Source organism: Lynx rufus, unplaced genomic scaffold (genome assembly GCF_022079265.1).
Source record: "Lynx rufus isolate CCGP_SWC_20201006 ecotype Redwood Valley unplaced genomic scaffold, mLynRuf1.p SCAF_16, whole genome shotgun sequence".
NCBI lineage: Eukaryota > Metazoa > Chordata > Mammalia > Carnivora > Felidae > Lynx > Lynx rufus.
The window spans coordinates 4,491,303-4,519,246 of record NW_025814830.1 but is presented as its reverse complement, the minus strand read 5'-3'; the positions used below and the strand labels follow the sequence as shown (position 1 = coordinate 4,519,246).

Here is a 27,944-nt window from a genome sequence, read left to right as displayed (position 1 = left end):
CAGGCTGTTAGTTTCTCCAGCAGCTGTGGAGCGACCAGGGTGGCCCATGGATGTCCCAGAGGGCCGGGCGGGTGGCCCCGCTGCAAAAAGTAGGTGGCTGGGCCCCTGTTCACCCCAAGGGAGGATGAGGAGGGGGCAGTGGGTGAGTGGGTGCCAGCTTGGGGACTTGAGAGAGGTGGCTTAGGGTGACTGAGCCTCCACTTTGGTGCCGGGGTGGGAGGGAGGGAGCTATCTTTGATGAAGTGCCGATGTGCGCCCACCTGTCTGGATACCGTATCTCCTTTGCTCTGGGGAAACTACAGCAGAAACCTTAGCAAGCTCTGTTCCTTCCTCCCTAATGACCTGCTGGGTCGCCCCTCACTAGTCATTCAGATCTCTGCTTTCTGAAAAGCCTTTCACATACCCTCCCCTCTCCTGCTTCTCTTCATAGCACTGCTTAGTCTCTGTCTCTCCCACTGGGACATGAGTTGGGTCTTTTTTTGTTTTGGGGTTTTTTTTTGGTTTGTTTTTTAATGTTTATTTAATTTTGAGAGAGAGAGTGGGAGCAGGAGAGGGGCAGAGGGGGAGGAGGACAGAGGATCTGAAGTGGGCTGTGCACTGCATTGACAGCAGTGAGCCCAAGCCTGATGCGGGGCTTGAACTTACAAACTGTGAGATCATGACCTGAGCCAAAGTCAGAAGCTCAACCGACTGAGCCACCCGGGCGTCCCGACATGGGGGTCTGTCTGTTTTATTCACTCTGGCATTCCTGGTCCCTAGAGCAGTGCTGACCAACATGTGAGCCATAAATGTAATTTTAAATTTTGTTACTAGCCACATTTAAAGGTAAAAAGAAACAGGCAAAATGGAATGGGAATAATAGATTTTACTTAACCTGATGTGTCCAAAATGGTATCCTTTCAGCATGTAATTAATATAAAAATGTATTAGAGATACTCTTTTTTTTTTCACACTAGGACTTCAAGATCTGGTGTGTGGTTTACACTAATAGAGCATCTCAATTCACACTCGCCACAGTTCAAGCACTCAAGAAACTTATGTGGCAAGTGGCTGCCCTATTGGTTAGCGCTGCCCTAGAACAACGTCTGACATGTAGGAGCTCAATTATTGTTCTTGATTTGTTTGGATGGATGCAAACCAAGGGGGTGTGAAAGCCGGCTTGGGGAGGAAGACGCTGGGTTGCCCTCTCTGAAATTCATCTGCTAAGTGGGAGAGCCCAATGTGATGGGGGAGGAGGCTCCCACCCTTGGGGAGAGGCAGGGCCGCTTTCTTAGAGGCTCCCAGCATCCAGCAGCAGAGCCTGCATCATTTCTCAAAGCCGCAGGCCTGGACTCTGGCCTCAGGAGTCTTTCCAGAGGGGAAGGTAGGAGGCAGACACCTGGGTGCGGGAGGCAGCGCCAGGGCTGGCGGACCGAGTGACCGACATCAAAACTTCTCCGGCACCAGCAGAGGGCGTGCGGGCCCGGAGGATCCCTTGGGCCGGGGCTGAGCCGCCTTTGGGAGGCTCCTGAAGGAAAGGGAAGGCCACACCCGGGAGAGATGGAGACAGAGGAAGGCTGGGGGGAAAAAGCCAGAGAGACAGCAGGGCAAGGAGAGAGAAGGCTTGGGGAATGGAGAATCACTGAGATATGGGAAAAGAAGCCCAGAGCTGGAGACACGGGGAAGAAAATGGGGACAAGGAACACAGAGACAGAGAGGCAGGGCCCCAGGAAGAGAGAGATGGGGAGGAAGATGGAGAGAAAGAGCCAGAGAGAAAACTAGAGAAGGGCAGAGACAGAGACACAGAGAGAGGTAGAGACACGGAGGATGGAAATGAAGGGAAAGGAACAGAACAGCACAGGCAGAGTGACATCTTCCTGAGGGGCCCCAGATAGACACGTGGGGGTCCTCTGAGCCAGACGTCCTGGGTTGACTCTGGCTGAGCAGCCCTGGGGAGTGACCTCGCTGGACCTCAGGGTCCTCCTTCATAACCTGGGGAGCACAGTGAGAGGCGAACACTGCAAATTCAGGTAAAGCCCCAGCATGGGCCCTGGTGTCTCCTCTAATTGTGGGTTCCCTCTCCCCTTCCCTAATAGCATGGGTTCAAACCTGTGGGGGCTGAATGTTAGCTCTCTACAATGAATCCTGGAGATTAAAAGGAATTAGAGCACCCATGGGTGCCTGGCTGGCTCAGGGTCGTGAGTTCAAGGCCCACATTGGGCATGGAGCCTACTTAAAAAAAAAAAAAGAGCCAGGGCAAGTTCCTAACTACTCTGTGCCTCACTCACCTCATCTGTAAAGTGGGGCTACAAATAGCAGTGGCCGTGGTCCATACAAACCCTCAGAAGAGGAAGGGCACCTACACATTTGCTAAATGAATGTTCAGTTCTGTTATCGAGCCTCCACCATGGGCCAGGCCTTCTGCCCAGAGCCTTTCCAGATTTTCTCATTTCTTCTCTAGGAGGGAGGGAACACCAGCCCCATTTTCCAGAGGAAGAAACTGAGGCTCAGTCTGCGTTCCTTGCTCGGGTTGCCCCTTGGGTCACCCAGACCCAGCAGCCTGTGCCAGGCCTGCCGCTATACCCAGTTGTTCAAGGGTAGGGAGCCTTGCAGGTCACTTCCAGTCCCAGAGAAATGGACCCCAGTAATCCCTGGGGTAGAGGATCTTCCCCTGTATCGTGGAGAATTTATTGAGTGCCTGTATATGCAGGCACTGTTGATACAGCCGTGGACAAACAGACGTGGGGGCGTTTACATTGTGTGTCTGTGCTGGGAGGTCTCTTCCCACACACAAACCTAACCCTCCCAGCCCTGGTAAGGAGGAACCACTACCTGCCCATTTTACTGGTGGGGAAACTGAGGCTTCAAAAGGAGAATGGACTTGCCCATAGTCACGTAGCTGGGCTATGAGCTCCTAACCACTCCCCCACCACTCACCCTACCTAGATCACCCATCCCCTCTCATCTCGGGCCCCTGGCTGTGGGCTGCAATGACGCCAGCCCCGCCTGGGGATTCAGGTAGGAAAGACAACCGGCCCCCCAGGCAGGCTGGGAAACCGGAGATGTGGCCGGCAGAATCGATCCAGGCTGCCCGCGCCTTATTGGATTGTTCCTGGCTCCTGGGCCCCCCTTCACCTTCAGCTCCTCCCAGAATCTTCTCTTCTTTGCCCTCCTCTGCCCCAGCCCCCTCTGAGCAGAGCCTGGGAGGCCAGGGAAGAGAGGAGAAAAGGGTGATTTCAGAGCCTTGTTTGTTATCTGGGCTCCTGAGCTGCTCAGACACAAAGGATTAGAAGCAGGGGGGACTTCCTGGCCTGAAAGAGGGGACCCATATCCTCAGGATGGGGAGCAAGGAGGCCCTTACTGTTGCTGTCCCCAGCCCGAGCTTCCTGCTGTTCCCCCCCAACTCCAGGTAGCTCAGGATGAATTCACTCCCCTCTGCAGGAGCACAGGACCTGGGGTCACTCCTCTTCTTGTTCCCCTTCTCATGGGCGGGCTGGCCCTCTTGTCTCCTCAGTGTATCTCTGGGACCAGCTGGAGGAGGGGAGCCTGGGGACGCTGCTGAGCTTAGAGGAGCAAATACTCAACTCGACGTTCGAAGCTTGTGACCCCCAGAGGACAGGTGGGGGACAGGATGAGAGCCTGGCAGCCCTGGACCTGGGAGACACAAGGAATAATAAGGGACAGAGATGGGGAGGCTGGAAACTGGGGAGCCGTAAAGAGAGGGATGGGCTAGGGCCCTTTCTTGGGGGTCCTACAGACAAATGGGTGATTGTAGGAAGCTTCTGGAAGGATTGGATAAAGGGACCGAGGCCTTTCAGGGTGAGGACATTAATGGAAGAGGGTGGGGCCTAGGGAGAGGGAGGGAGGGCAGCCACTGAGGGCCTGATGGGGCATAGCAGGTCCTCTTGGGTCCACCCTGTGAGTGGTGATGACTGGGCTCCATTTCCAGGTGAAGAGTTCAACTTAGAGGAGGGGAAAGGACTTGCCCAAAGTGTCTCAGTTAAGCCATGGTGCAGAGGTGCTGCCAGCCCAGCCACTGGCATCCTGCTTTCAAGCCATTGCCTGTCCCTACTCCCCTCCCCCCCACTTGCCCTGGACTCCCTCACGGCATGCTTTGTCCCCAGGTATCGTGACTGTGACCCACGTACTAGCCTACCTGGAGGCTGTGACAGGACGGGGCTCCCAGGATGCACGCCTCCAAACACTGGCCTGCAACCTGGACCCCAATGGAGAGGGCCCTCAGGCCACTGTGGACTTGGACACCTTCCTGGTTGTCATGCGGGATTGGATTGCTGCCTGTCAGTTGGATGGGTGGGTCTCTGCACTTCTCCCCTCTGCCCCCCCGGAAGTCCTTCCTGAGATCTAACCTCATTCATACCTGCTTACTGCAGCCAGCACCCTTTGGGCACAGGGACCTACTGTGGTTTGGAGGAGGCTGAGGAGGAGCGAAAAGTAAAGAGATGGGGTTGGGGGGAATGGGGTGGAAAGTCTGAAGACAAAGTTCCTGGGATGGGGAGGCAGAAATAAAAGGGGCTGGAAGGAAAAGTTGGGGTGTTAGGGGGCTGACTGAGGCCCCTCCCCATCCCTTCTCCAAACGCAGGCCTTGCCTCTCCTGCTTTTCCATCTGGCCCAGGGCTCTTGCCATCTGGCCTTACCTTCCTCCCCACGGTGGTGCTGTCCATGCTCTCTGGCTCTCACCTGACCCGGCCCCTCCTCCTGCCACCAGCAATCCCCCTTCGTGGCTGGTCAGGATTGGGGGTGGCTGCAGGGGGCTCTAAGCCTCATCCCTTTGATACAGGGGATTAGAGCTGGAAGAGGAGACAGCCTTCGAGGGGGCCCTGACCTCCCAGCAACCGCCATCTGGTGAGACTACTATATATAGAATGAAGCAGGAAGGCCCGGGGTCAGACAGTGGAGGGACTTCCCACCTGGAGACAGAGCCAGGGGCATAGGGTGGGACCCTTGGAACCTTAGCTCCATCCTGGAGCTGTGAGTTTGGCTTTCTAGGCACCTCCATGACTGCCTTCCCTCCTTTCTTGACCTTTTGGGGTTTTTTTCTTCAGGGGTTGGTTCCAAGTCCTCCTCCTAACCCCAGCCTATCACAGAGGACTGTAAGGCCCTGCCCACCTCTCCTTGTCAGCTCTCTCCAGCTCCCGCCTGCTCTCTAGTCCCTGCTCCCTTGGGCCTCCTGGCTCAGCCTCTAATGCACTCAGTGCCTGCCCACCACGGTCCTCCCCTCAGGTTATTCCCCCTAAACTTCCCACACCTGGGGAACCCTCTGTGGGGAAGCCCTGGGAGGCCCCAGGCTAAGGTCCCTGGCAGTCCAGGCTCGCTCACAGCCCTCCTTTCCTGTAAAAACATGATTAACCGATTAAGTTACCTGCCGTGCTGTTTGGTTAGTTGATTCGCTCACCATTTTATCCCTAGGACCTCACACACAGGAGGCGCACCGTAAAAAGTGTTCCCGTTATACCTTATAAAACCAAACAAAAGCAAAAAAAAAAAAAAAAAAATACAGCTTCCTGGACATTCCCTTAAACATTCTCCAGTTGGGCTTGGGGGCCAGGGGAGGGTCAGGTCATCTCCTGTTGAGGAAACACCCCTCTGGGTGGGGGAAGGCTGGAGGCCAGGAGGCTGGGGATGAGGTTGTGGTGAGGAGAGGGCGAGGAAGGGGAGAGGGCGAGAGGAGAGGGCAAAGCCTGAGCCAGGACTGGCTGACACAGAGAGGAGAGGAGCACAGAGAATGGGGAAGGAGGGCAGGAGGGCCTGGGCTCCAGTGGACTGTGGGGATGAGCCAGGACAGCCCAGTGGCCGGGAGGGAGGGATACTGGGAGGAAGAACAGGTTTGGGGGCAGCTAAGGTGCTGCCTCATCCTGGATGTGACGGAATCGGGGCTATGAGTGAGGGCCAGCTTTTGCTCAAGGTACCAGTGAGCAAAAGGCCTTTCACTTGCTGGATGTAATTGTAGCCCCAGGAGTAGATGACATGACCCACAACAAATGTGAGGGCGAGGCTAGCGGAGGCCAAGCCCGAGTTCTGGGGTGGCCCAACACCTAAGGTCACCGGGGAGCCCACCACCCTGTCTGTCTTCCCCAGGATGCCCAGAAGCTGAGGAGCCAGCCAACCTGGAGAGCTTCGGAGGCGAAGACCCCAGACCTGAGCTGTACCTATTCTCTCCCCCGCTGCCCTCCAGCCTCCATGTCATAGGGCTTGGGGTCCTTTGGGAGTGGGTGAGGGATGGGGGGGAGGGGTGCTGTGCTGATGGCTCCAGGAGAGCGGGGCAGTCTCTCCTGTTTCTCTCTCTCCAGAAGAACCTCATGTCCCCACCACCCCCTCCCCAACCTGGGAAAGGAGGTCGGAGCTGTGGCCAGTGACCTGCCCCTCCCTGACCCCAGGCCCGCCACAGCTGACCTGCTGAGCAGCCTGGAGGACCTGGAGCTCAGCAACCGCAGGCTGGCCGGGGAGAACGCCAAGCTCCAGCGCAGCGTGGAGACAGCGGAGGAGGGATCTGCGCGCCTCGGGGAGGAGATTGCAGCCCTGCGCAAGCAGCTTCGCAGGTGGGCCGGCGCACCTGTGTCCCTCCTGACCAGGCTTTCCTCCCCCACCCTCACCCCCCCCCCGTCACTCTCCTCTCCACAGGCTCTCTCCGCACCTCCTGCCCTGTCTTCAACCCTGCACTGTCCCTTTCTCTTTTGCTCTTTTTCTTTTGTGTCTCCCTAGTTCTTGTCTCTTGGCCTCTTGGGTTCAGACTTCCCTCTTCATTTTTCTCTGAGTCTCCGTATCAGCAGCCTATCCCTTTCTCTATGCTCCTGTCCATCATGATTCCCCTATTTTAGTCCTCCTGCTTTCTCTGGGTCTCTGTCCCACCCCCTTGGTCTTTTAGGTAGAAACTGGGTCTCTGTGCCCCACCCCCAGGTCTCTGTTACTTCCAGCTCTGAGTGGATCTATCTCTATGGTCTCTGTTTCCCTCCTGCGTGGCCCATCTGCCCCGCCCCCACTCAGTACCCAGCAGGCTCTGCAGTGTGCCAAGGCTGTGGATGAGGAGCTGGAGGATCTGAAGACTCTGGCCAAGAGCCTGGAGGAGCAGAATCGCAGCCTCCTGGCCCAGGCCCGACAGACGGTGGGTTCTGGGCAAGGGGCACGAAGGTGCCCTCTCCCTTTCTTAAAGAGTCTGAGCAGCGGTGTCTGACTGTGAAATGGGAAGGTGCAGAGGTTACCCTGGCTTCCTCCCTTCCTCCAGGTCCTGCTTGCTCCTGACCTAGGGCTCAGATCGATTTGCCATCCCTTTTATGACAAAGGGGACAGCAGGAGCCATCAGGGCTCCCAGACCCCTTCTCCCAGCCTTGCTCCTTAATGACCCAGACCCGAGATGTGTTCCCAGGTGGGGGAGAAGGGCAATATGGGGGCAAGGAGGTCCTAAGAAAGCCTTTGTCCTCTTTCGCGGCTGCTCAGGAAAAGGAACAGCAGCATCTGGTGGCCGAGATGGAGACTCTGCAGGAGGAGGTGAGCTGAGGCCCAGTGCCCACCCCATCCCTTCCCCGGTCCTCAGGATCTTCCCCTCCCCGCCCCGTCTGCCCCAGGCATCCTCAGTAGCCTGCACCCACTTATTCTTTCAGTCTGTAGAGGGAGACCCCAGAATCCCAATAACATATGAATGTTTCTGAAGGTCACATCACTGCATGTGAGGACTGCTATGGTTAGTAAGAGTGAGGGGCGTGGGGCGGACTGCCTGGGTCCATGCTGGAGCTGCCTCCATAAGCATGGGTCAGTCTGTTGCTTCTCTGTACCTCAGTGTCCTCACCTGTAACAATGGGCAAAATAATAGAATCTCCCTCACTGGGTTGTGTGAGATTTAAACAAAAGGATGCTTATAGAGTATTAGGTATGAGGCAGGACCATTGGAAGTGTTCGCTGAAAGTTAACCAGTATTGTTCATATATTAGCATTTTTATGGTGGAAAGAATACAGGCCTTGAAATCAGCGAGTTCAAATCCCGTCTCTGCCACTTACAAGATGGGCCACCTTTAGGCATGTGACTTCTCCTTCCCGAGCCTTTGTTAAATCCAGATCCATCTAGTCATCTTAGATGGAAATGAAACTCATCAATTGATAATGAAAATCGTCACTACCCCCCACAAGGTGGCATCTAAGTTGCTGGAGACCCACACAGCATCTCATTGCTCCAGGAGGTGGCGGTCCTCGCTCAACATCTGCTCTCTCTGCTGGTCACAAGATTGATGTTCATCATCCCATCTGGTCCTCGTCCTTAGTCACCACCACACGCTGGCATCCACTGGGAGGCGGGCATTGCCTCTGGTGTCTGGATGTACAGTCCTCACTGCACCTGCTGGTGGTGGCCCTCTGGACCCCCCAGCACATGGGGGCCTCTGGGGCTCTCCCTCAGCCACTTCCATACCCTTCAGGGGCCAAAGAGGAGGCTTGGCTACTTCCCTGAGACTCTTTGTGGCCATAGGGGGCCTCGTGGGTCTCTCTCAGCCTCTGGTTCTCACACAGCTATCTCAGTTCTGTTATTCACAGGCCTTGTTGGGGCTGAGACTGAGCTGAGAAATGCTCTCTGATTCCCAGACCTCCCAGGGGTTGTGTTGTTCAATAGCATCCTTCCTCTTCACCCCCCACCTTAGCTAACCCGGGGCTGGGGGCTGGCTCAGGGCATGTTTCCCCTCTACTGCTCTCTTTTTTGACCCTCCTCCACCCCTCCCCTGACCTAAAGATCTTTGCTGAGTCCAGGCAATGATATTGATTCTGCCCGATCCCCCCAAATCTCTTTGTCCTACATCTGTATTGTAGCTTTTGTATTCAAATCCAAAACTTCTCCACTATTGTTCTCTGGCTCTTCCATGAGAGTTCCATCATTTGGAACAATGGGAATTGCCACAAGATGGCTGCCACAATGTGAGGCATGGGGTGTAGCCAGGAAGTAACTGTTTCTTCCAGAACATCACTTTTTAAGAACAGGGAGAAATTCTCCCTAAAGCCCCATGGCAGAACCTCCCTCTTCTATGTTACTGGATAAAGTGATATCATATGATTATAGCCAAACCACTCCTTGGCATGGGTAATCCAACCGCTGATGGGCCAGAATACTTACAGCTCCAAGGAAGAGAACACAGAAGAAATGGTGGCTTCAATCCAAAGGGCACTCATTTCTGTAACAAGAGGCTTTGAAGGTCTCTGGATTGGTTTGGTGATTCAGGCTTGTTCATCTGCTTGTGGCCTCGTGATCACAGATGGCTGCAGCAGCTCTGCCCTCATGGTCTCATCCAAATCAGGACAAAGAGGGACAGGGGAGCCCAGCTAATGCTTCTCCCATAGCTCTCTTTTCATCAGAAGGAAAAGGCTTCCCAGGAGCACCCCCACTGTACCCACCACCCCAGCATACCTCTCTTCCATCTCGCTGGCAAGAACCCCCAGCTGTGAGGGGGGCTCAGCCTCTGGAGTGGGAGATGAACAAGTCAGAGGGGGTGACAATGGCTGCTGGGTTAGCTAACAAGCCACTTCTGAATCCTCCGAGACTTCCATCTCATTCACCCCAGACCAGGACCCACCTGCCCATGTGGAGTGGACCCCCAATGAAAGCAGAAGAAAGAATAAGCAGGGTGAATTGCAGCCAGAAGTCTGGGCCTCCTCCCAGCCCAGAAGGCCCACTGCCAGGTCAAGTGCCTTGAGCGGTGCCTGGGGCATCCTAGGCGCTCGATAAACCAGAGCTATTCTTGGTTGCTTCCCCTCCACCTATCCCCTCCCCTCGGCAGCCTACAGAGCATCTATAGATCGAGTTCTCAAGTTACAGTAGAATAATGTTAGAGTAGAGCAGGGGACACTCAGACACTCAGTTTTCCTACAGAGAATCTACAGAGCAGGGCTCAGGTTACTGCAGAAGAAGGCGGGAGAGGCTGAGTAACCAGGTTCCCTGCCGAGTGGCCCAGGATCCAGCCTGCAAATCCCCTACCAGGTGGACAGATGTTGACACAGCATTCCTGGTCCGTCCTTCCTCTGCCCTTCACCTGGCAGCCCAGGCCGCTGAGACTGAGCGTGAGGGCCCACTGATGGAGGATTTGGAGCCGAGCCAGCTGGAGAGAAGGAGGAGCTGGCCTGGGTATCCCCAGGGGCACTGAGAGGAGGGGTGTGGCGAGGGAAGTCCACCTGCCTCTTTGCGCTGAAATGCTTTTTGCCCATGGCGGCTTCCCATCGAAGTCAGTGCAAGTTGCTATAGTATTGGTGCCTGGAAACTCCAGACTGGATTTGGGGCCATTTTATTCTCAGATCTCACAGCATGGCTGGCCTGTGCTGCCCTCTCCCAGCCCCCTTGTTCTCTCAGATAATTCTCCTCACCCTGGAGGACTCAGGGTGCCCCAACACTGCTTCTTCAGGAACCCCCTCATCCGGGCTCCCACATGGCCCAGGAGCTAAGCCTCATCAGAGTCTGCCTCCCATGTTGTCATCATCTACTTCTGCACTGGTCTCCACCTCTAGCAATGAGCTCCCCTGAGGGGAGAGACGAAGCTGGTTCCCTGTTCTCACCCAGGGCTATGTCTGGCTCAGAGAGTCTGGGGGTTATAATTGCAGCGTTTAGAGTCAGGTTTGGGTTTGAATCCACTCACTCACCATTTAAAGTTTCTTAGTCCCTCCACTCCTCAATTTCCTCTGCAAAATTGGGACAGGGGAGGTGATCTCGATAAAAACATTAACACTTGGGACAACCAGACATTACATTCTTCCTGAATGGTGCAAGAGGACACGTTTAGCAGCACCCGTGAAATCTTCCTGCCAAAAAATGGAACAGGAGCTTGGCCAGGGCCCTGGATCTACTCACCAGTTTAGAGGAAATAAAGAGGTTGGAGGAACGGGGTGAACATCCCGCACAGGGAATGAGAACTCAGTAAGTCAAATCCAAATGCTCCTGTTCTACAGGACAAATAACCTGATTTCTTCCACAAAAGAAGGGCCCCAAAAAATGCCATGGTTGGGGAGGTGGGTGACCACTGTCAGATGAAAAGGAGACATTTCAACTAAAAGCCACGGTGGACCTCATTTAGATCCTCATACAAACTAAATAAATGTGAAAAGACATTTGTGAGATAACTAAAATGAAAAAATGAAACAAAAATATAGGGAGTGCCTGGCTGGCTTACTTGGAGGAGCGTGCAACTCTTGATCTCAGGGTTGTGAGTTCGAGCCCCATGTTGAGTAGAGAGATTACTTAAATAAATAAACTTTTTTTTTTTAAAGCACCAATTCAGTATGAGACAACAGTAAGGAATGATCCATTTTAAGATGATAGTGGTATTGTGAGTTTATTAAAGTGAAAATTCCTCAAGTAGGAAATAAAAATGCCAGAGTAGTTATAGGTGAAATAATGTGATATCTGGCATTTGCTTTTGAATCATCTGTTAAACAAAACAAAAGCCTTGGAGGATAGGGGAGAAACTGGGGAAATGTATATAATTATCAAGGTTCGGTGATGGGCCATGCACATTCATTGTACTGTTATTTTCACATATGTGTGTGAAAAGCACTTACAAAGTTTTGAAGATACCTTTAAAATTATACATTTTACGTTTCCTGAACATGTTGGTATATGCCAGGCAATTACCATATACCATATATGTTTTGTGCTTATTATATGTAGTAACATGTGTTTGCATGAATTATCACCTGTATAACTCGGGGCAAGTTGCACAACTGTTCTGTGCTAGACTTGCCTTCATCTTTACAATGAGGTAGTAAAGGGGTATCTGGATGGCTCCGTTAGTTCAGTGACAGACTCTTGATTTCAGCTCAGGTCATGATCTCACAGTTCATGAGTTTGAGCCCTGCGTCAGGCTCCACGCTAACAGTGTGGAGCCTGCTTAGGATTCTCTCTCTCCCTCTGCCCCTCTCCCACTATTTCTCTCTCTCTCTCTCAAAAGAAATAAACTTAAAAAAAAAAAAAAAACAATGGGGGATAAGAAATGAGTTAACACTTGCAAAGCACTCAGTACAGGTTAGCAGTCACCATTAGCTCATTTAATCCACACAGCAGCCCTATGAAGTAGGTCTATCTCATCTCCATTTTTTTAATAAGTTGTTTTAATGTTTATTTACTTTTGAGAGAGAGAGAAAACGCGAGTGAGGGAGGGGTAGAGAAAGAGGGAGACGCAGAAACTGAGGCAGGCTCCAGGCTCTGAGCTGTCAGCACAGAGCCCAACGCGGGGTTCAAACTCATGAATTTGAGATCATGACCTGAGCCGAAGTCGGAGATTGAAATGACTGAGCCACCCAGGCAGCTCTCATCTCTGTTTTTACAGACAAGCACCCAGTGATGCACAGAGAAATCAAAACTCAGATCTTACAGGATGGTTGGAGGGATTAAATGGGCCAAAACATAGAAAGTGCTTAGCATGAGGCCTACTGCATATCAGCTGTTCAGGAAATGTCAGCTGTGAGTACTAACATGTGCCGGAGGGGACGTGACCGGTTGTTCGTTCTTCCAGAACGGGAAACTACTGGCTGAGCGGGACGGAGTGAAGAGGAGAAGTGAGGAGCTGGCCACAGAAAAGGACGCTTTGAAGGTGGAATCTCTTCCTCCTGCCATTTTTACCAGTTTCAGCCACTCTGGCCTAGTGAGAACCGGGGACTTCCATCAAGCCATCAGGCTCCCGAGGCTCCGGGCAGCTTGGCTGAAATCCCTCTCGGGATAGCTGATGTCCAGAGACATCGTGGGAGGTTGAGGAGAGGGGCTCGAGAGAGCTGGGTGGGCCGGGGAGGGCAGCGCCTGCTGAGGCAAGTCCCGGAAGGCCGGACAGATGGACGGGCTCCTTCCTTGGCAGCGGCAGCTCTTTGAGTGTGAACGCCTCATTTGCCAACGAGATGCTGTCCTCTCTGAGGTGAGGGGCCCTAGGGTGGTAAGGGGACATTCACCTTCCATATGTGCCTGGCCATCTCCCGCCCCTAGTCTAGAAAGGGAGGTCCCGCCAGGATCTCCTCCATGGATATGCAGCCTGGAGAGGTCAGAGGGTTCCCTGCTCCCAACACCAGGCTCACAAGCATGACCCTGCAGGATCTAGAAACCTGGTGCTTTCCCTCAGGCCCTAGCTCTTCCCCCCCCAAGCTCACCCTTCCAGTCTCCCCTACCCCTTGCCTCAGTGTCTCTCTGGGGCTGGGCCCAGTCTCAGTTACCTTTGGGCCTTCCCAGCGTACTCAACATGCAGAGAGTCTGGCCAAGACCTTGGAGGAGTACAGAACGATGACCCAGGTAGGCGGCTGCCCTCCCACCCTCGGCCCCCTGCCCAGCCCCGCTCTTTTGCCATCTCTGGGATCTGCTGCCTCTCTCTGTTCCTGCCCATCTTTTGTGGAGTCTCTATACCTGGTTTCTTCCATCTCTACTACTGTGTGTCTCTCCCTCTCTGTTTCCATCTCTCTCTCTGCCTTTTCTCTTGTTCTCTGCTCCTTCCTTTCTCTCTCACTCTGTGTATCTCCAGCTTGGGTCCACTTTCATTCTTTGTGGGGGTCTTCCACCGCATCTCCCCTGCTCATCTTGCTCTGTGTCTGCCTTTCTTTGATCTAGTCTGTCCGTCTCCAGGGGTCACTACTCTCTGTTGGTCCCTGGTTGTTATGAGTCTCTTACACCCTGCTTGTCTTTTGCCCCCCTGTGAATCTGTGTCCATCCATGTCTTTTGTTCTGTGCGTCTCCATCTCTCCCTTCCTTTTCTTAATTTTCCTGGCCAGTAGGTTACCTTCTAGGTTCCTGCTGCTCTCTGTCTCTTGTTGGCTTCCTAAGTTTCTTCTCCTTGTCTCTTGGGAATATGTGTCTGGAGAGCTCAAAAAAGTTGGGGAAGTAGAAGTGACGGTAAGGGGAGCCCAAGGCTGGGAGGTAGAGAAGAACAGAGAGGCCAGGGTCCCCCACTGCCCCCTTTGCAGGAACTGAGGCTGGAAATCTCACACCTGGAGGAGCAGCTGAGTCAGATCCATGAGGGGCCGGATGAGTGAGTGGAACATCAGGGGTGGAGGAGGCAGGAGGAGAGCCCAAAGGCAGGGACCCCCAACCTCCAGCCACAGGGTGGGCAGGGCCACGACCCCAGAGTAGGTGGACCGAGGGGTAGTAGGCAGGCACAGAGAGAGCCTTCCCCCTCCTGACGGTGTCACTAGGCTACCGGAAGGGGCCCAGGTGAGAAGAGCGGGCTGGACCCAGGTGCTGCCCCCGTCACTGGGCGTGGAGATCCAGGCCATTCGGCAGGTGGGCCCAGCTCCACGGAAACACCCCAACCCCCGGCCGGCCACGGCTCTGACCCCAATTCTCACCCCAGCCCATCTGCCCCCCAGGACCATCTCCATCCTCAACCCCATCCCTACCCCGACCCAGCCTCACGCCAGTCCCCTGCCCTCCCCCACCCCATGCCTCAGCCCATCTCCATCCCCATCTTCTGCCTTCACCCTGGCATCCCTGGTCTCAGAAATGCCTTCCCTCCCAGAAACAAGAAGTGGCAGACTCCGCTCTCTCCAGCCCTCTCTGTGGAGTGTGGCAGTGGGAGGAGGTCATCATCGAGACTGAGACAGACGAGGAAGCTGAGTTTCCACCTGAAGCCCCAGCTGGGGCAGAGGTGAGCATGGGAGGGGCTCAGAGACCACCGGCGTCCAGGACCTGGGAAAGGGGCCTGGGGCTCCACCTGCCACCAGCTTGTTGCCCATCCCACAGGCAAGTGTTGAAGGGCCTGCTGGACACAGAGCCCAAGCCAGACAGGACACCATCCCTGCCCCCTAGAGACCAGCTCGGGAGTGCAATAGACCGTAAACAAAGCAAACACAAATTGCCTGCTGGTAGTTTTTGTCAGGTGGAAAACACTGTCAGGAATCGTTATTTACCAGGGTCTGCAGGGGGAAGGTAAGACGTGAAGCGTTCTTCCAGACACCGGAAAGATACGTTAAGCTTTTACTTTTGGGTTTTTTGGGGGTGGTTTTTGCATGTGTGTTTTCTTGTTGGTTTTATTTTTCTAAAACTTTTACTTTTTGGATGCAAGCACCTTTAGGAAAAGCTTAGCAAGCCCACTGTGAAATCTTGAACTCAACCAATAGCTGTTGTTTTAGGACTTCTGTAATTGCCTGAACAGTATTTCAACACCCTTTGAAACAACTGGCACAGCTCATCTTCAGTGTCCACAACAGAAAAGTGAGATTTTAATCCATTCGTGCCAGAAGTCTTTGTTTTTTGTTTTTTGTTTTTCCAGAGAAAATATTGCTCACAGCTCTGTAACTGCATCATCTTGAGAATTATACTGCTTCAGAATTACCTGTTTACCATTGGGTTTTTTAATGTTTATTCTTATTTATTTTTGAAAGAGAGAAAGAGAACAGCAGGGGCGAGGCAGAGAGAGAGAGAGGGAGACAGAATCTGAAGCAGGCTCCAAGTCATCAGCACAGAGCCTGACACAGGGCTCCATCTCACAAACTGTGAGATCATGGCCTGAGCTGGAATCGGACGCTTAACCGACTGAGCCACCCAGGTGTGCCTACCATTCTTTGTTTTTTTTTTTTTTTTTTTTTAATTTTTTAGGTTTTTTTTTTTTAATTTTTTTTTAACGTTTATTTATTTTTGAGACAGAGAGAGACACAGCATGAACGGGGGAGGGGCAGAGAGAGAGGGAGACACAGAATCAGAAGCAAGCTCCAGGCTCTGAGCCATCAGCCCAGAGCCCGACGCGGGGCTCAAACTCGCAGACCACAAGATCGTGACCTGAGCTGAAGTCGGACGCTTAACCGACTGAGCCACCCAGGCGCCCCATGGGTTTATTTATATTTTTAAGAGAGAGAGAAAGAGAACGAGTGGGGAGGGGCAGAGAGAGAGGGAGAGAGAGAATCCCAAGCAGAGCCTGCACCAGCAGCACAGAGCCTGGTGCAGGGCTCGAACTTATGAACCGAACCATGGGATTGTGACCTGAGCTGAAATCAAGAGTCAAGAGTAAGTCGGGACACTTAACCAACTGAGCTACCCAGGCGCCCCTGTTTACCATTCTTAAAGGAGAAACTTGTCTCTCTGCTCACGTTTTCCCTGGATTGAGAGATGCTTCTGTGTTTCCCTTCGACACCAGTGCTGTTTGATTTTTCATTTACCTCCCCCAGCATCTCTGTGAGGTAGACATCCTCATCCCTCATCCTGTCACATATGGGAAACTGAGGCTCAGATAGGTCACACATCCCCAGTCACACAGCCTATGGGCAGCAGAGTCACAGCCCTCAGAGGAGGTGTAAGTTAGAGTGGATTCTGCTGTGAGCTCTCTGATGCCCCATCCGGGGGACACGGACCCAGGCTTCTGGCTGCCACCTGCTCTGGGTCCTGGAGCTACCACGTGGAGCCACTTGGAGCCAGAGAGAGAGATTGTGCAGAGCGGCCATCCTAATGCAGGACGATGGGTGTGCGGAGGTGGGCGGCAGGCCCTGAGGGAGCCCAGCGAAGGGGGCACCTGTGTCAAGTGGGAGACTGGAGAGGTGTCACAGGGAAACTGACACTTGAGCTTATTTGGGGAAAACTAGAGGGAGAAGTGGTGTGAGGAAAGAGATGCCTTCCTGGCAGCACAAAAGCATACAACATGCTCGGAAAGCAGAGCGAGTTGAGGTGTCTAGTGAGCCGGGAGGCCACATCACGACAGGGATTCCCTGAACATCAGGCTGGGAGACTCTACTTTTCTCCATCGAGCCACAGGAGCCCCAGGAGGCACAGGAGGGCTGAGAGCAGGGAGGGACGAGGTCAGCTCTGAATGTAGAAAGACCCCTTGCAGGCCACATGGATTCTGATTAGAGGCCAGGAGGCCAGGGAGGAGGCTGGGGCAAGAGTCCAGAGGATGAAGTCTGAGCCAGGCCAGGGCCCTGGGATGGAGAAAGAGGAATGATGGGCAGAGAAAAGTAGGGCGGGGGGACACAGCTGCAGGCAAGCGGGCTGGGCACGCAGAGTGCTGGGAAGGGAGAAGCCAGAAAGATGCCAAACTTATACTGCGTCCTAGTGAGATGCAGATCCTGAGGGGCATTTGGGGGGCTACCTGAGGTCAATGGGTACACAAGGCTGGAGCTCAGGAATGTATTTAGAAAACAATATCAAGTCGGTGGTCCGGGCCACACACGGAGATGTCTCCGGAGAAAACAGGACCTGGATCCTGAAGGAGAACAGCTGTGGAGCTGCCCAAGACCAGGAACCTGGGAGGGAAAGGGGATCTGAAGGGAAACACTGAGCCTCCTTTGGGTCCACGTGAGTGTGAGAAGTTTGTGGGAGTACGAGAGGTTTGGGGGACCTGGACTCCTGGGTCCTGAATAGAAAGGGGTCTAGAACAACTCTCCCGTTTCTGGCTTCTGCTCTGAGAGGGATGCAGAGCCAGCCTCAGTGACAGAGCCCAAGAGGAGGGCAGGTCCTAGATGCAGGCGGTGAATTCTTTTTTTTTTTTTTTAATGTTTGTTTATTTTTGAGAGAGACAGAGACAGAATGCGAGTGGGTTAGGGGCAGAGAGAGAGGGAGACACAGAATCCAAAGCAGGCTCCAGGCTCCAAGCTGTCAGCACAGAGCCCAAGGTGGAGCTCAAACTCACAAGCTGCAAGATCATGACTTGAGCCAAAGTCAGACGCTCAACCAACTGAGCCACAGGCGCCCCAAGGTGGTGAATTCTTTCAGGTGTCGCAGCCTGGGAGACCTAACCTGTTCTTTTCCCACAGAGAAACTTCCAGGGAGAGCCAGCGCACCCTCAAGGAGGAAGGAAGGAGCAATCGATGTGGTAAGAAGCTTGTTCCTTCCAGAGCCATCCCCCTGCGTTGAGGTAACACCAAATTCTTGGATGAATTTGAATAGCATACAAGGACTGGAAGAGCCCTGGGGGAGCTGCTCATCATTCATTCATTCATTCACTCATTCCTTCACACTGAGGCCACCCTGGGCCTGTGACCCAGGATGAGTCACACCCAGCCCTGCCTTCAGCATCTCCTAGCCTAGAGGGACACAGACTCTGACTTGGCTGGCTCTGTGAGAACATCTGACACTTCACTCCACCTGCGGGGGAGGCTTCCCTGGGAGGTAATGCTTGAATGGAGTCCTGTAGGAGCAATTTTCATCTAGGAGACTCTCAGACAAGAAGACAGTTGTCAGGCAGATGGGACAGCTCAGTCACTAGGTCACTGAACACGCTTCTCCCGAGGCCTCCAGGGAACCCTGGGATGAATGAAACCCATTGGATCAAGGGCGAACACCCATGTAGTTACAAGACAACTGGGGACTCTAGAATCAGACAGCCTGGGTTCAAATCCCAGCTTGGTGACTTAGTGATGGGGTGGTGGGCCATGGAACCCCAGCCTTGTGATTGTTCCGAAGCTTGGATGCAGGCCTCCAAGGAGAGATAAACCACTAGATGTCTGGGCCCACTCTCCTCCGGGTCCCTGGCCTTGGGGCCTTCCACACCCCCTCCTCTTTTTCAGGCTCTCCGCTGAGGCAGCTAATGAGGCTTCCTGCCACCAGCCTCTAATTGGGCTCCTCTGAGAAAGCTGAGATTGGGCGGGAGGGGGGCCCAGAGCTATGACCTTCCCTAGCGTCACCAGGGAGGGGAGGGAGGGGAGAAGGGGCTGAGCAGCGACAGGGGCGGGGGCTGGCCATCTGAGTTTCCCAGGAGCAGGACAGTGTGATTCACAGATTGGGAAGCAAGGGAGGTAGTGAATCCTGTGGTCCCTAACAATGGGTAGGGGTGAAGGCTCGGATCCGAGAGGAGCTGGGGGAGGAGCCACCTGGGTCCCAAGTAGAAGTCCCAGGGGATGAGACACCTCTGTGTCTGACTGGGGGCTTACCAGCCTAGCTGACTTTGGGGTGCTAATTGAAGAAACAGCTGTGTCCTGAGGTTGTCAAAGTGGTAGTAGCTGGAGGATGGATCCCTGAACCCAAATGGAGGTGGTAGCTGGTGGTGTGGACGTCTGGGTCTCTGAGGGGCATTTGGGCCAGACAGCTTGAGGTCTGAGTCTCCAAAGAGGCACTTCAGAGAGCTGTAGCCCTTGGGGGAGCAGAGGGTGGATGCTTGCCCACCCCAGAGAATGACTTGTGGGGTGGGGGGAATTGCTCACACAGTTGGCTTCTGGAATCTCAGTCCTAAAAGTAGATCCAGTAAGACTGAGACTCACTAAAAGTGGCACAGCCCACCAGGCACAAAGTGGGGGGTGGGGTCTGGACCTGCCCCGGAGTCTGGGAGAGCCCTGAGTCTCTGGTGTCGGGAGAGTAGGAGAAGAGAAGCCGTGGCTCCCAGCTAAGGCATCAGCTGGAAACATAGCAGCTGAGAAAGCCAGTTGTATGAAGAGCGTGTTGAAAATTCCCCTGCAAAATACATACGCTGACCTACACACAGCAGTTTGCTCTTGGGGCTCCAGGACACCCCCACGCTCATCCATGATGCCCGGTCTGCATTAAGACCCCTGCTTTAAAGGTTCATCCAGCTCCATAGTGGGCAAAGGGAAGCTAGGCAGAGGGAAGATGCTTGCAGTGACTTTTTTGTCTTCTCAGGTTACCCAGAAGACAGGAAGAGGAGGAAGCAGAGACCCAGGTCAGGGTAGGCAGTCCCCAGCCCCTACCTACTCCAGGCCCTGGAGGAGGTTGATGTACGGGCAGCTCCTCCCAGCCCTCACCCCACACCCCCACTTCTCCTGAGCAGACAGAAAAATCATTTGGCCAAGAGATAACAAGGCCCTTGCTATAGCTAATGAGAGCGGACAGTGCTGTGGGGGGAGGCCTGCAGGCCAGTGGGCGGCCAGAATGTTCCCAGGGGACCCCCCAAGCACATACACAGGGCTGCAGCCGCTAAGCCACAGGCCTCACAGACGTGGCTACACCCCCGGAATGCGAAAATGCACACGCACATGCGCCCACACACAGGAAGGGGCCGGGCCCTCCCCAGCCAGCCCCAGAACTCCCTGGGGCACAGCGCCTGTCACAGCCCCCTTGCCTATCACCACACACACCCGCTGCTTTGTTCCTCATAGCGGCAGGGCACAGGGTGAGGTGTGGGTGACAGTCCCCATTCTCTGGCAAGGAAAGGGAAGGAAGGAAGCCTGGAGAGGAGGGGTGAGGAGCCTGGGTCCTCAGGTTAGGAATGTGAGAGCCCAAATGTACACCTGGTATCTGCGCTCTTTCAGGCTCCAGACGATCCATCGTGGTCTCTCTGAACAGCCTGACCCCAAAGCCACCTCCTACTCCCTTCCATGGAGACTGGTACCCTCCTCAGTTATCCTCACAGCTGACTTGACAATGATCTTTACCTAGCTGTCAGGGTGGGGTGAGGGTTAAGGACCATGTGTAAAGGGCCTGGCGCAGAACAGGTGTACGTTAGGTGGCAGTGGTCAGGTGGTGGCTGAGACTGGTGTTCCTGTTATTCCTTATTATTGTTACTATTGCCATCAGCATCATCCATGGAACAAAAGTGTGGGTGCGAAAGCCTGAGAGCAACAGAGGGGATGAGATGGCCCCTGGACAAATATTTGGGGCTTTTTTTTTTAAGTTTATTTTTGAGAGAGAGGCAGAGAGGCAGAGAGAGAGAGAGGAAATGCAAGCAAGTGGGGGAGGGGCACAGAGAGGGAGACACAGAATCAGAAGCAGGCTCCAGGCAGGCTCCAGGCTCTGAGCTGTCAGTACAGAGCCCAACAAGAGGCTCAAACTCACAAACCACGAGATCATGACCTGAGCTGAAGTTGGACACTTAACCAGTTGAGCCACCCAGGCTCCCCTTTGGGGCTTTAATCTTAAGGCACCTGCAGGTTCTGATACAGGCAGGGAGACAGACCCAAAGAGAGTGCCCACGCTGGACTAGGCCCAGCACAAGGTTGGACTCTTGGAGAAGATGAGGTCTCTGCCCTCTGGGAACTTGCATCCTTCCAGAATCAGATGCAAATGGAGCTAGCAATATTGAACAGCACACACAATTACCCAGTGCTCACTCAGTGCCAGAAACTGTTCCAAGCACCCTCCGCTACTTTGCTTTTTACCTGTGTTCCCTCAGGTAGACTCTCCTTCAGCCCTGTGAGGTGGGTACATGTCAACGACCCTGTGCCCAGATGGGGAAAGTGGGGCCTGGAGACGTGGGGTGACATTCCAGAGGGACACACAGTGGAAGCTGGTAGAGCTGGGAAGCCCACCTGGTGGTGTATGTCACGGCACTGAGCCACTGTGTTCCAACCCCTTCCATGCAGTCACTTCTGTCCACTGGGCTAAACCAAAGGCCTCTCCTAATCCAGGAGCCAGTGTCTCAAGTCCGTTTCCTTTGTCCTTTCAGGCCAATTTCCCCATCCCTCTGGGAGACCCTCACCCAGGAGACATTCCAGGAAGCCTTCCTGAGAGGTAACAGGACCCACGGGGACTGGAAGGGACCTGGAGGTAGGGGAAAGTCCGGCATGATTGCCCCATCCTTTTTTCTGCCTAGCAGCCCTGCCAGGCCGGATCTGCAGCGAGCCCTGGTGCCTGTGGTGAAAGAGCTGGTCCCAGTCAGCAGGCCGGACTGGGGCCAGCTCTGCCTGGCCCCCCTGCACCCCCAGCCGCTCAGGTGTGCCCCAAGGCAGTCCCGGAAGGGAGGGTGATGGTCACACACGGGGACATTGCCCACCGCTGAGACTCTGGCAGCTCCCCGGCCCCTCCCTGAACTCTGTACTGCCCCCCGCCAGGGTCACCCGGCACCCGCTGATCCCCGCTCCAGTCCTGGGGCTGCTGCTGCTGCTGCTTCTCTCTGTCTTGCTGCTGGGCCAGTCCCCACCTCCGACCTGGCCCCACCTTCAGCTCTGCTACCTTCAGCCGCCCCCAGTGTGAGACACCCTGAGTAAGGTCTAGTCAATGAACGCCCCGGGACTCTTTCTACTGTTATTGCCATTGTTGTGCCATCGTTACCTGGGAGCACCCCAGTTCGGGGACCCCAGATACAGTACTCCAGGAGCCGCACCCCCATACTGGGTTTTTAGGTGATGTCTTTTGTTTTGGTTTGGTTTTTTGATATTGGTGACTACATTTCTTAATAGCAAACATATCCAATAATGGACTAAATACTAGGTGGGTATTTTTCTCATGAAACAAGTCTGGAGAAGGACAGCTGTGGGCCCACAGCTCAGAGTCTCCACAACTTGGGGGCCAGGAGGGCTGTGATTCTCTATGATTCTCTTGGCCCTTCCCTTTTGCTCAGGAGATGGCAGGCATAGCTTCACACGTCGCACCTGCAGGAAGGGTGCACCTTTTTTAAAGAAAAAGCGGTAGCCTTCTCAGGGCCAGCAGCAGACCTGTGTTTATGTCTCACTGGCCAAAATCTCTTGTTGTGACCACTCTTAGCTGCAAGAGAGGCTCAGAGACCGAGCACCCTCCTGGCAGACAGAGGGAGAAAGAGATGTGGGCCGGGCTCACCCCACAGATGTCCTGTGTGGTGCAAACAGCCCATGGGAAATGGACCAGTGTGCCATTTGTTCACTCATCACTTCCTGCTCATTTGTTTGCCACAATTAGACCTTCTAAGATAAAGCTGTAGAAAAACAGGCCCTCCAATGCCAGGCTGGGGAGTGCTGGTTTGCTCCTAAGGATGATGGGAGCACTGGGAGATTTTATTGCTTATTTTTGGTTACTTATGTTTTAACTGAGATGTAAGTTATGTACACATAAATGGATGTGCTCTCTTCGGCAGCACATATACTAAAGTTGGAACCATACAGATAAATGGACAAAATCTTAAAGTCTCAGGTGCATGAATTTTTGCATATGTAAACACCCATGAAAGCAAAATCTGGGTCAAGATATAGAACAGTTTCAGCACTGCAGAGGCTTCATGAGGAGAGTTCTGAGCAAGGGAGGGTCAGAGTCACCCCTATTTAAAGGCAGATAGTGATAGAGGTAACGGTAGGTTCCATGCACGCCCACAAAATGCACTTACGCCCTCCCAGGAGGATAGAGAGTTTGTCCCAGTTAGGTGGCATCTGTGTGTAAGTCTTGAAAGATGAATAAGGTTTGTTGCAGTGAGCAGGGACCGACCGAAGGTGTCACAGGCAGAGGGAACAGTGTGTGTGCAGACCAGGTGGTGGGAAAGCGCCTCAGTGTGTAGAGAGCTATAGAAAGCACTATGTTGCTGGGATTTAAAAAAAAGGGGGGGGGAATTTGGAGCCAGGAAAGAAGCTACAGAGGTGGTGAGGAGAGAGAGAGAGAGGCAAGAGCCCATGAAGGGTTTTGAACACCATCCCAAGTGCCCAGGAAAGGGCTGTGAGCAGGGAAAGGGCAGAATCAATGATGGGTGGGGGACAGAGCTTCGATCCTGCACAGGGGATGAATACGAAGTGAGGCTGGAGGCAGGAGGTGGGGAGAAGGCTAGAGCCGTGGTCCAGGTGGCAGAGGACGAAGCCTGAGCTGCACTGGGGATGTGGATGGAAAGAAGGGGAAGGGCAGAGAGGCAGAGTGGGAAGGATGGAGACAGAGACTGATGGCTGTGAAGGAGGATGAAAAAGGAAAGGGCAAGGACAGCACGAGGGTCTGACCCAGTGATTGGTAGACAGTGAAGCATCTCCAAAACAGGAACCCAGGAGGAGGAGTGGGTTTGGGGGAACACCCAGCCCCTGTGGGATGGGGTGAGTGTCAGGGTTCCAAGATGTGGCTGGAGCCCTCAGCCTTGAACCCACAGTCTGGAGATGGGGGTGTAGGTGTTATTCCCTGTGGATGGCGATTGACATTTGGGGGAATTGCTGAAATTTCCTGGGGAAAAGGGAGGGGAGAGGGGAAGACTTCCAGGCACCATTTCATGAAAAGCCTCAAACGCTAGTCAAGACATCTAGAGAAGGAGTAAGGTATGGAAGGAGCGCAGGCCAAGACCCAACCACCAGGCCCTCCAGCCAAAAGCCTGTAAGGCTCCTCCCAGGGTTGTGAGTTTCAAAGAGCCAGTGCGGGTGCAATATTTACAGGAGTGCCCGGCATATGGTAACTGCACATAACTTTAATCCCATTTCTCCATGAGAGTTATGGAAAGGTCTAGACTTTACAGATTTGGGTTCCAGTTACCCTTCTGTCCTTTACTGCCGCTGATAACTTGGGGGAATTACTCTTGACTTTTAGAGTCTTATTTGTGAAATTTGGCCAACCCGGGTTGGTGTTGAGGAGTATAGTTATTCATTCATTATTCAGTATTTCTGAATCGGAGAAGCAGCCCCACCCCTGCAGTCTAAGGGCCAATTAGGGCGCGGTCCGCCTCCCAGAAATAAATTGTAGGAGAGCTTGCCAGTTACCAAGCGCCAGCCCCGCCCCCTTCCCCGCGAGAACACGCTCCCAGCCCCGCCCTCTTGTGTAGGCCAATCAACGCGCGGTCCGCACGAGCCGCGCCCCCGGGACGCGCCTCAGAGCCGTCAGTGCAGCTGAACGAGTAGGTTGCCATGGTTACCATTGAGGGTTGGGATGAAGGGTTGGCCAAGCCGCCGGTGAGAGAGACGGGAACAGAGAAACAGAGACAGATTGTGATTAGCTGCTGCTTCGCTTCACCTGAGCCCGCACCCTGTGCCTGTGGAGCCTCACGCCTGGTACCCTCTGCTCTCTCCTCCCGCCCCAACGTGGCGCCCTGATGATCTCCCGGGAAGGGCGCAGTCAGAAAACCCTGAACAAACTTCGGGAAGCTGCTGCTAGAGAGGCAGAAACCCGTCTCCAACAAAAGCGCTTTGCTTCGCGGGTGCTGTGATGTTTTCTCATGGTGTATCTGGATTAATCCTCAGATGAGGGGGGAAAAAGGCTGAGATTAAGCGGTCCTTCCCATACCACACAGCTAGGTTTGGGGGAACTAGGTCTTGAATGGCAGGTACCTCTTCACACCAGAGCCCCCGATCTTTCCACTGCGCCCAAACAGAAGTCAGGAAGTGATGGGAGAGCGGAAATAAGGAGAAAATGAGAACTGGAAGAAGGTGAGACGGAAACAACAGAGGAAAGAAAAGACATGAGGGAATCAGGCAGAGAAAAAAGAAAGTGATTTAGAATGGAAGGAAGAGTTTTAGAAGCAGAAAGAAGAGTAGAGAGACGAGGCAAAGGGTTAGCAAACCAGGAGGGTGAAAAAAGACATGTGCTCGCTTCGGCAGCACATATACTAAAATTGGAACGATACAGAGAAGATTAGCATGGCCCCTGCGCAAGGATGACACGCAAATTCGTGAAGCGTTCCATTAAAAAAAAAAGACAGAAGTACAGAGACTCAGAGAAGGCGAACTGATACCCAGAGAGTGACAGAAGCCTAGATAAGAGAAGGGGGCAGAGACTCAGAGGGAAACACAAAGGGACAGAAACCCAGAGAGGAGGACAGAGACCCGTGGGTGGGGAGAGACAGAGGCACAGAGAGGAGGGGACAGAGCTGGGGCATGGAGGGAGGGCAGAGCAGAAATCCAGAGGGAGAGGGTGGTTGGAAAGATGATATAAAAAAAAAAAAGTGGGGAGAGCAAAGAGAGAGTGAACCGGGGAAGAGGTCCGCTGGAGTAGCGACGCAAGCCCCGCCCCCAGACCCCGCGCGAGCACACGGAGGGCGCAGGAAGGAGGCGCAGACCCGAGGCTTTCGGGAGGATCTTTATTGAGGTTGGGCGGGCACCGCGCTCAGGGCGCGTCCAGCACCAGCAGCTTGTGCATGTACGAGTTCAGCCAGTGGCGGCGCTCGAGGGCGGCCAGCAGCCGCGCGCGCTCCCGGAAGGCCGCGTCGTCAGCCAACGCCAGGCTCCGCCGCGACAGCGGGGTGGCGGGGCCCTCCCGGGCCCGCCCGGGGGGGCGGAGGCTGCCAGGAGACCAAGAGATGCGGTTACCGCGGGTCCAGGCCCCCGCCAGCCGCCGCCTGTACCCCCGCCCCCCGCGGTCTAATTCGAAGCCCTGTCCCTGCACCGTCCTGTGGAGTGGCTCGCTGTCTGTCCTCAGTCCCCCGTCTCTCTCTGTGTGGGTCTCTGTCTCTCTGCTCACCGGGCTCGAAGCTTCCTGAGTACGGAGACCGAGTCTGATGCATGCGTCCACCCCCAGCGCTCAGCGCACGACCTGGCACACACTGAGAACCCAGTAAACTTTGCTCAAGCAATGAATCCGCCGCTGCTGGTTGGACTCCTTTCAAATCTCCCAACGCCATTCTCTGAATCTTCCTTCTTGTATCTCTCTCTCGGGCTGATTCCCTGTCCACACTCCACCTCTCTCCACCCCTAGTCTCTTGTCCTCCTCTCTCTAGAGTCTCTGTGCGCCTTTCTCTTTGGGTCTATTCCCACCTCTCGGAACCCCCGCCCCTCCCTGGGAGTCGGAAGTCGGGGCGACGCAGGTACCTGAGGACCCCCGCAGGGGGCAGGGCGACTCCTGAGGCAGTGTGGTTGCCCCAGGGCACAAGCAGCAGAATCAGCAGCAGCAGCAGCCGCACTCGGGGGCTCCTGGGCACCTGGCGGGTCTCCATCACCTGTGGAAAGACACGGAAGAGCTCAGTGAGGCCCACGTCCTGGCCCAGAACCCCGGACCCCACCACCCACCCACCTCCTGCGCCCGGTTGCAGGGCCCGATACCGCGCAGTGGGCTCGGACAGCGAGGCTTCGGCCCCCTTATATCGCCTCCACAGCCCCCGCAGCGGGCAGTGACGCAGACCAGGGGGCTGGGGGCGCAGGGTCAGCCCCTCCACCAGGCTCATTAGGAGCCGCCAGCGGTAATGAGGAGCCAGGAGTGGGGGCCCTGCCTCTGCCTTGGCAGCCACCAACTAATTGGGACCAGGAGCTGGGACCCGAGGGGAAGCAGGAGGGGGAGAGACAGACAGACAGAGAAGTGGACACGGGAGGTGTGTCACAGGGATAAAAATAGAGACCAGCAGAGGGACCATCAGAGCAGAAGCCAGAGACACAGAGAAAGAGACAGGGAAAGCAACAGAAGAGGGACTGATGGAGAGAAGCAGAGACACGGAGATGAAGTAACCATGAGATGGAAGGACAAAGACAGAGTGACAGAGGAAAGGACAGAGAGGAAGAAAGGGAGCAACAGAGGAAGAAGGAAAGAAAGGGGGAACAGGGAAGAAGACAAAGAGCCAGCTAGAGATGGAGGGTGGAGGGAGGAGGCTCTGAGAACGACAGGAGATGGAAGGACAGCCAGCCCGGACAGGGATGCCCAGAGATGAATCCGGGCGGGAGAGAACCAGAAAGATAGAGTGAGAGATAGAGGGCAGGGAAGGGAAGGCAGAAGAAGGCAAAGGGTATGGGGCGGGGGGGGGGGGGAGGAAGGCTGGTAAAATGATGAGCAAAATCAGGAGTCAGAAAAACCGCAAAGAGGGGAAAGAGACAAGAGTGACCCCGTGCATCGGTTTAAGCCTTCTTGGGGAGGAGTTTGGGGGTGCTGTAAAGGCCCAGTCCTCTCACACTGGCTCTTAAGAGGGTGCTTTCTACACAGTGGGGAGGTAGGCCAAGGTTGGGAAGTCCCAAAGGGCGTCAGCCATCTGGGTATCTGAATGGCAAGACATGGGAACCTGGACTCCTAGTTCTCCCAGGCAGGAGGGGCCTGGGAACCTGGATTCCTGGATCTGAGGGGAGGGACCTGGAGGCCCAGACTCCTGGGTCTTGAAGTAAAAGGGCACCAGGGACCTAGGCTCTTGGGTTCGCATGTAGGAGACACAAGATGGCCTGGATGCCTGGTTTCAAAGAAAAGATAGCTTGGTTGGGCCACATCCCTCCACTGGATAGATGATCCAGGCCCTAACTCCCTTCCCCATTCCAGAAACAATGTTCTTTATCTCTGTCCCTTTAAGAGAACAAGCCTGTCGCCAGGCTCCCAGGCTCCCCAGGGAGGGGGTCAGGTGCGTCATCTGCGCCCCTGGGACCCTACCTCCTGCTGCCCCGCCCAGAGCCATTCTGCAACATTCACCCATCTCTGCATCCAGCTCTGCTCACCTGCTGTTATCTTGGACCCCACTGAGCAGGTAAGAGACCCCAGGCCCCAAGGGACCCTGTCCTATCCAGGTATCTGCCGCCTCCACCTCCCA

At 54.5% G+C, this 27,944-nt stretch overlaps 2 protein-coding genes and 1 non-coding gene across 3 annotated transcripts; 2 read left to right on the top strand and 1 right to left on the bottom strand.

Annotated features, from left to right (window-relative positions):
• Positions 1 to 46: 46 nt before the first annotated feature.
• KASH5 (KASH domain containing 5) lies at positions 47 to 22,653 on the top strand. The gene is made up of 19 exons (XM_047079282.1): positions 47 to 89; positions 3,494 to 3,598; positions 4,104 to 4,290; positions 4,778 to 4,842; positions 6,076 to 6,142; positions 6,375 to 6,536; positions 6,982 to 7,099; positions 7,432 to 7,482; positions 12,471 to 12,548; positions 12,807 to 12,863; positions 13,172 to 13,231; positions 13,897 to 13,961; positions 14,125 to 14,212; positions 14,448 to 14,576; positions 17,671 to 17,729; positions 19,490 to 19,535; positions 21,252 to 21,316; positions 21,402 to 21,518; positions 21,637 to 22,653. Exons 1-19 carry the CDS (start codon positions 47 to 49, stop codon positions 21,776 to 21,778), a joined length of 1,704 nt encoding a protein of 567 aa, XP_046935238.1. The 3' UTR covers positions 21,779 to 22,653.
• A 2,381-nt stretch (positions 22,654 to 25,034) lies between these two features.
• On the top strand, positions 25,035 to 25,141 carry LOC124511980 (U6 spliceosomal RNA). Its single transcript, XR_006962018.1, has one exon. It is a non-coding gene; the product is annotated as a U6 spliceosomal RNA (small nuclear RNA).
• A 414-nt stretch (positions 25,142 to 25,555) lies between these two features.
• Positions 25,556 to 26,381, bottom strand: PTH2 (parathyroid hormone 2). Its single transcript, XM_047079031.1, has 2 exons — positions 26,257 to 26,381; positions 25,556 to 25,730 (listed from the first exon to the last, which is right to left on the bottom strand). Exons 1-2 carry the CDS (start codon positions 26,379 to 26,381, stop codon positions 25,556 to 25,558), a joined length of 300 nt encoding a protein of 99 aa, XP_046934987.1.
• Positions 26,382 to 27,944: the final 1,563 nt, after the last annotated feature.

Coding starts and splice junctions, on each gene's coding strand:
- PTH2 (XM_047079031.1), bottom strand. CDS start 26,381: ATGGAGACCCGCCAGGTGCCCAGGAGCCCCCGAGTGCGGCTGCTGCTG. Junction 25,731..26,256: donor CCCCCTGCGGGGGTCCTCAG/GTACCTGCGTCG, acceptor GTCTCCTGGCAG/CCTCCGCCCCCCCGGGCGGG.
- KASH5 (XM_047079282.1), top strand. CDS start 47: ATGGATGTCCCAGAGGGCCGGGCGGGTGGCCCCGCTGCAAAAA. Junction 14,213..14,447: donor AGATCCAGGCCATTCGGCAG/GTGGGCCCAGCT, acceptor CTTCCCTCCCAG/AAACAAGAAGTGGCAGACTC. Junction 17,730..19,489: donor AGGAAGGAGCAATCGATGTG/GTAAGAAGCTTG, acceptor TTGTCTTCTCAG/GTTACCCAGAAGACAGGAAG.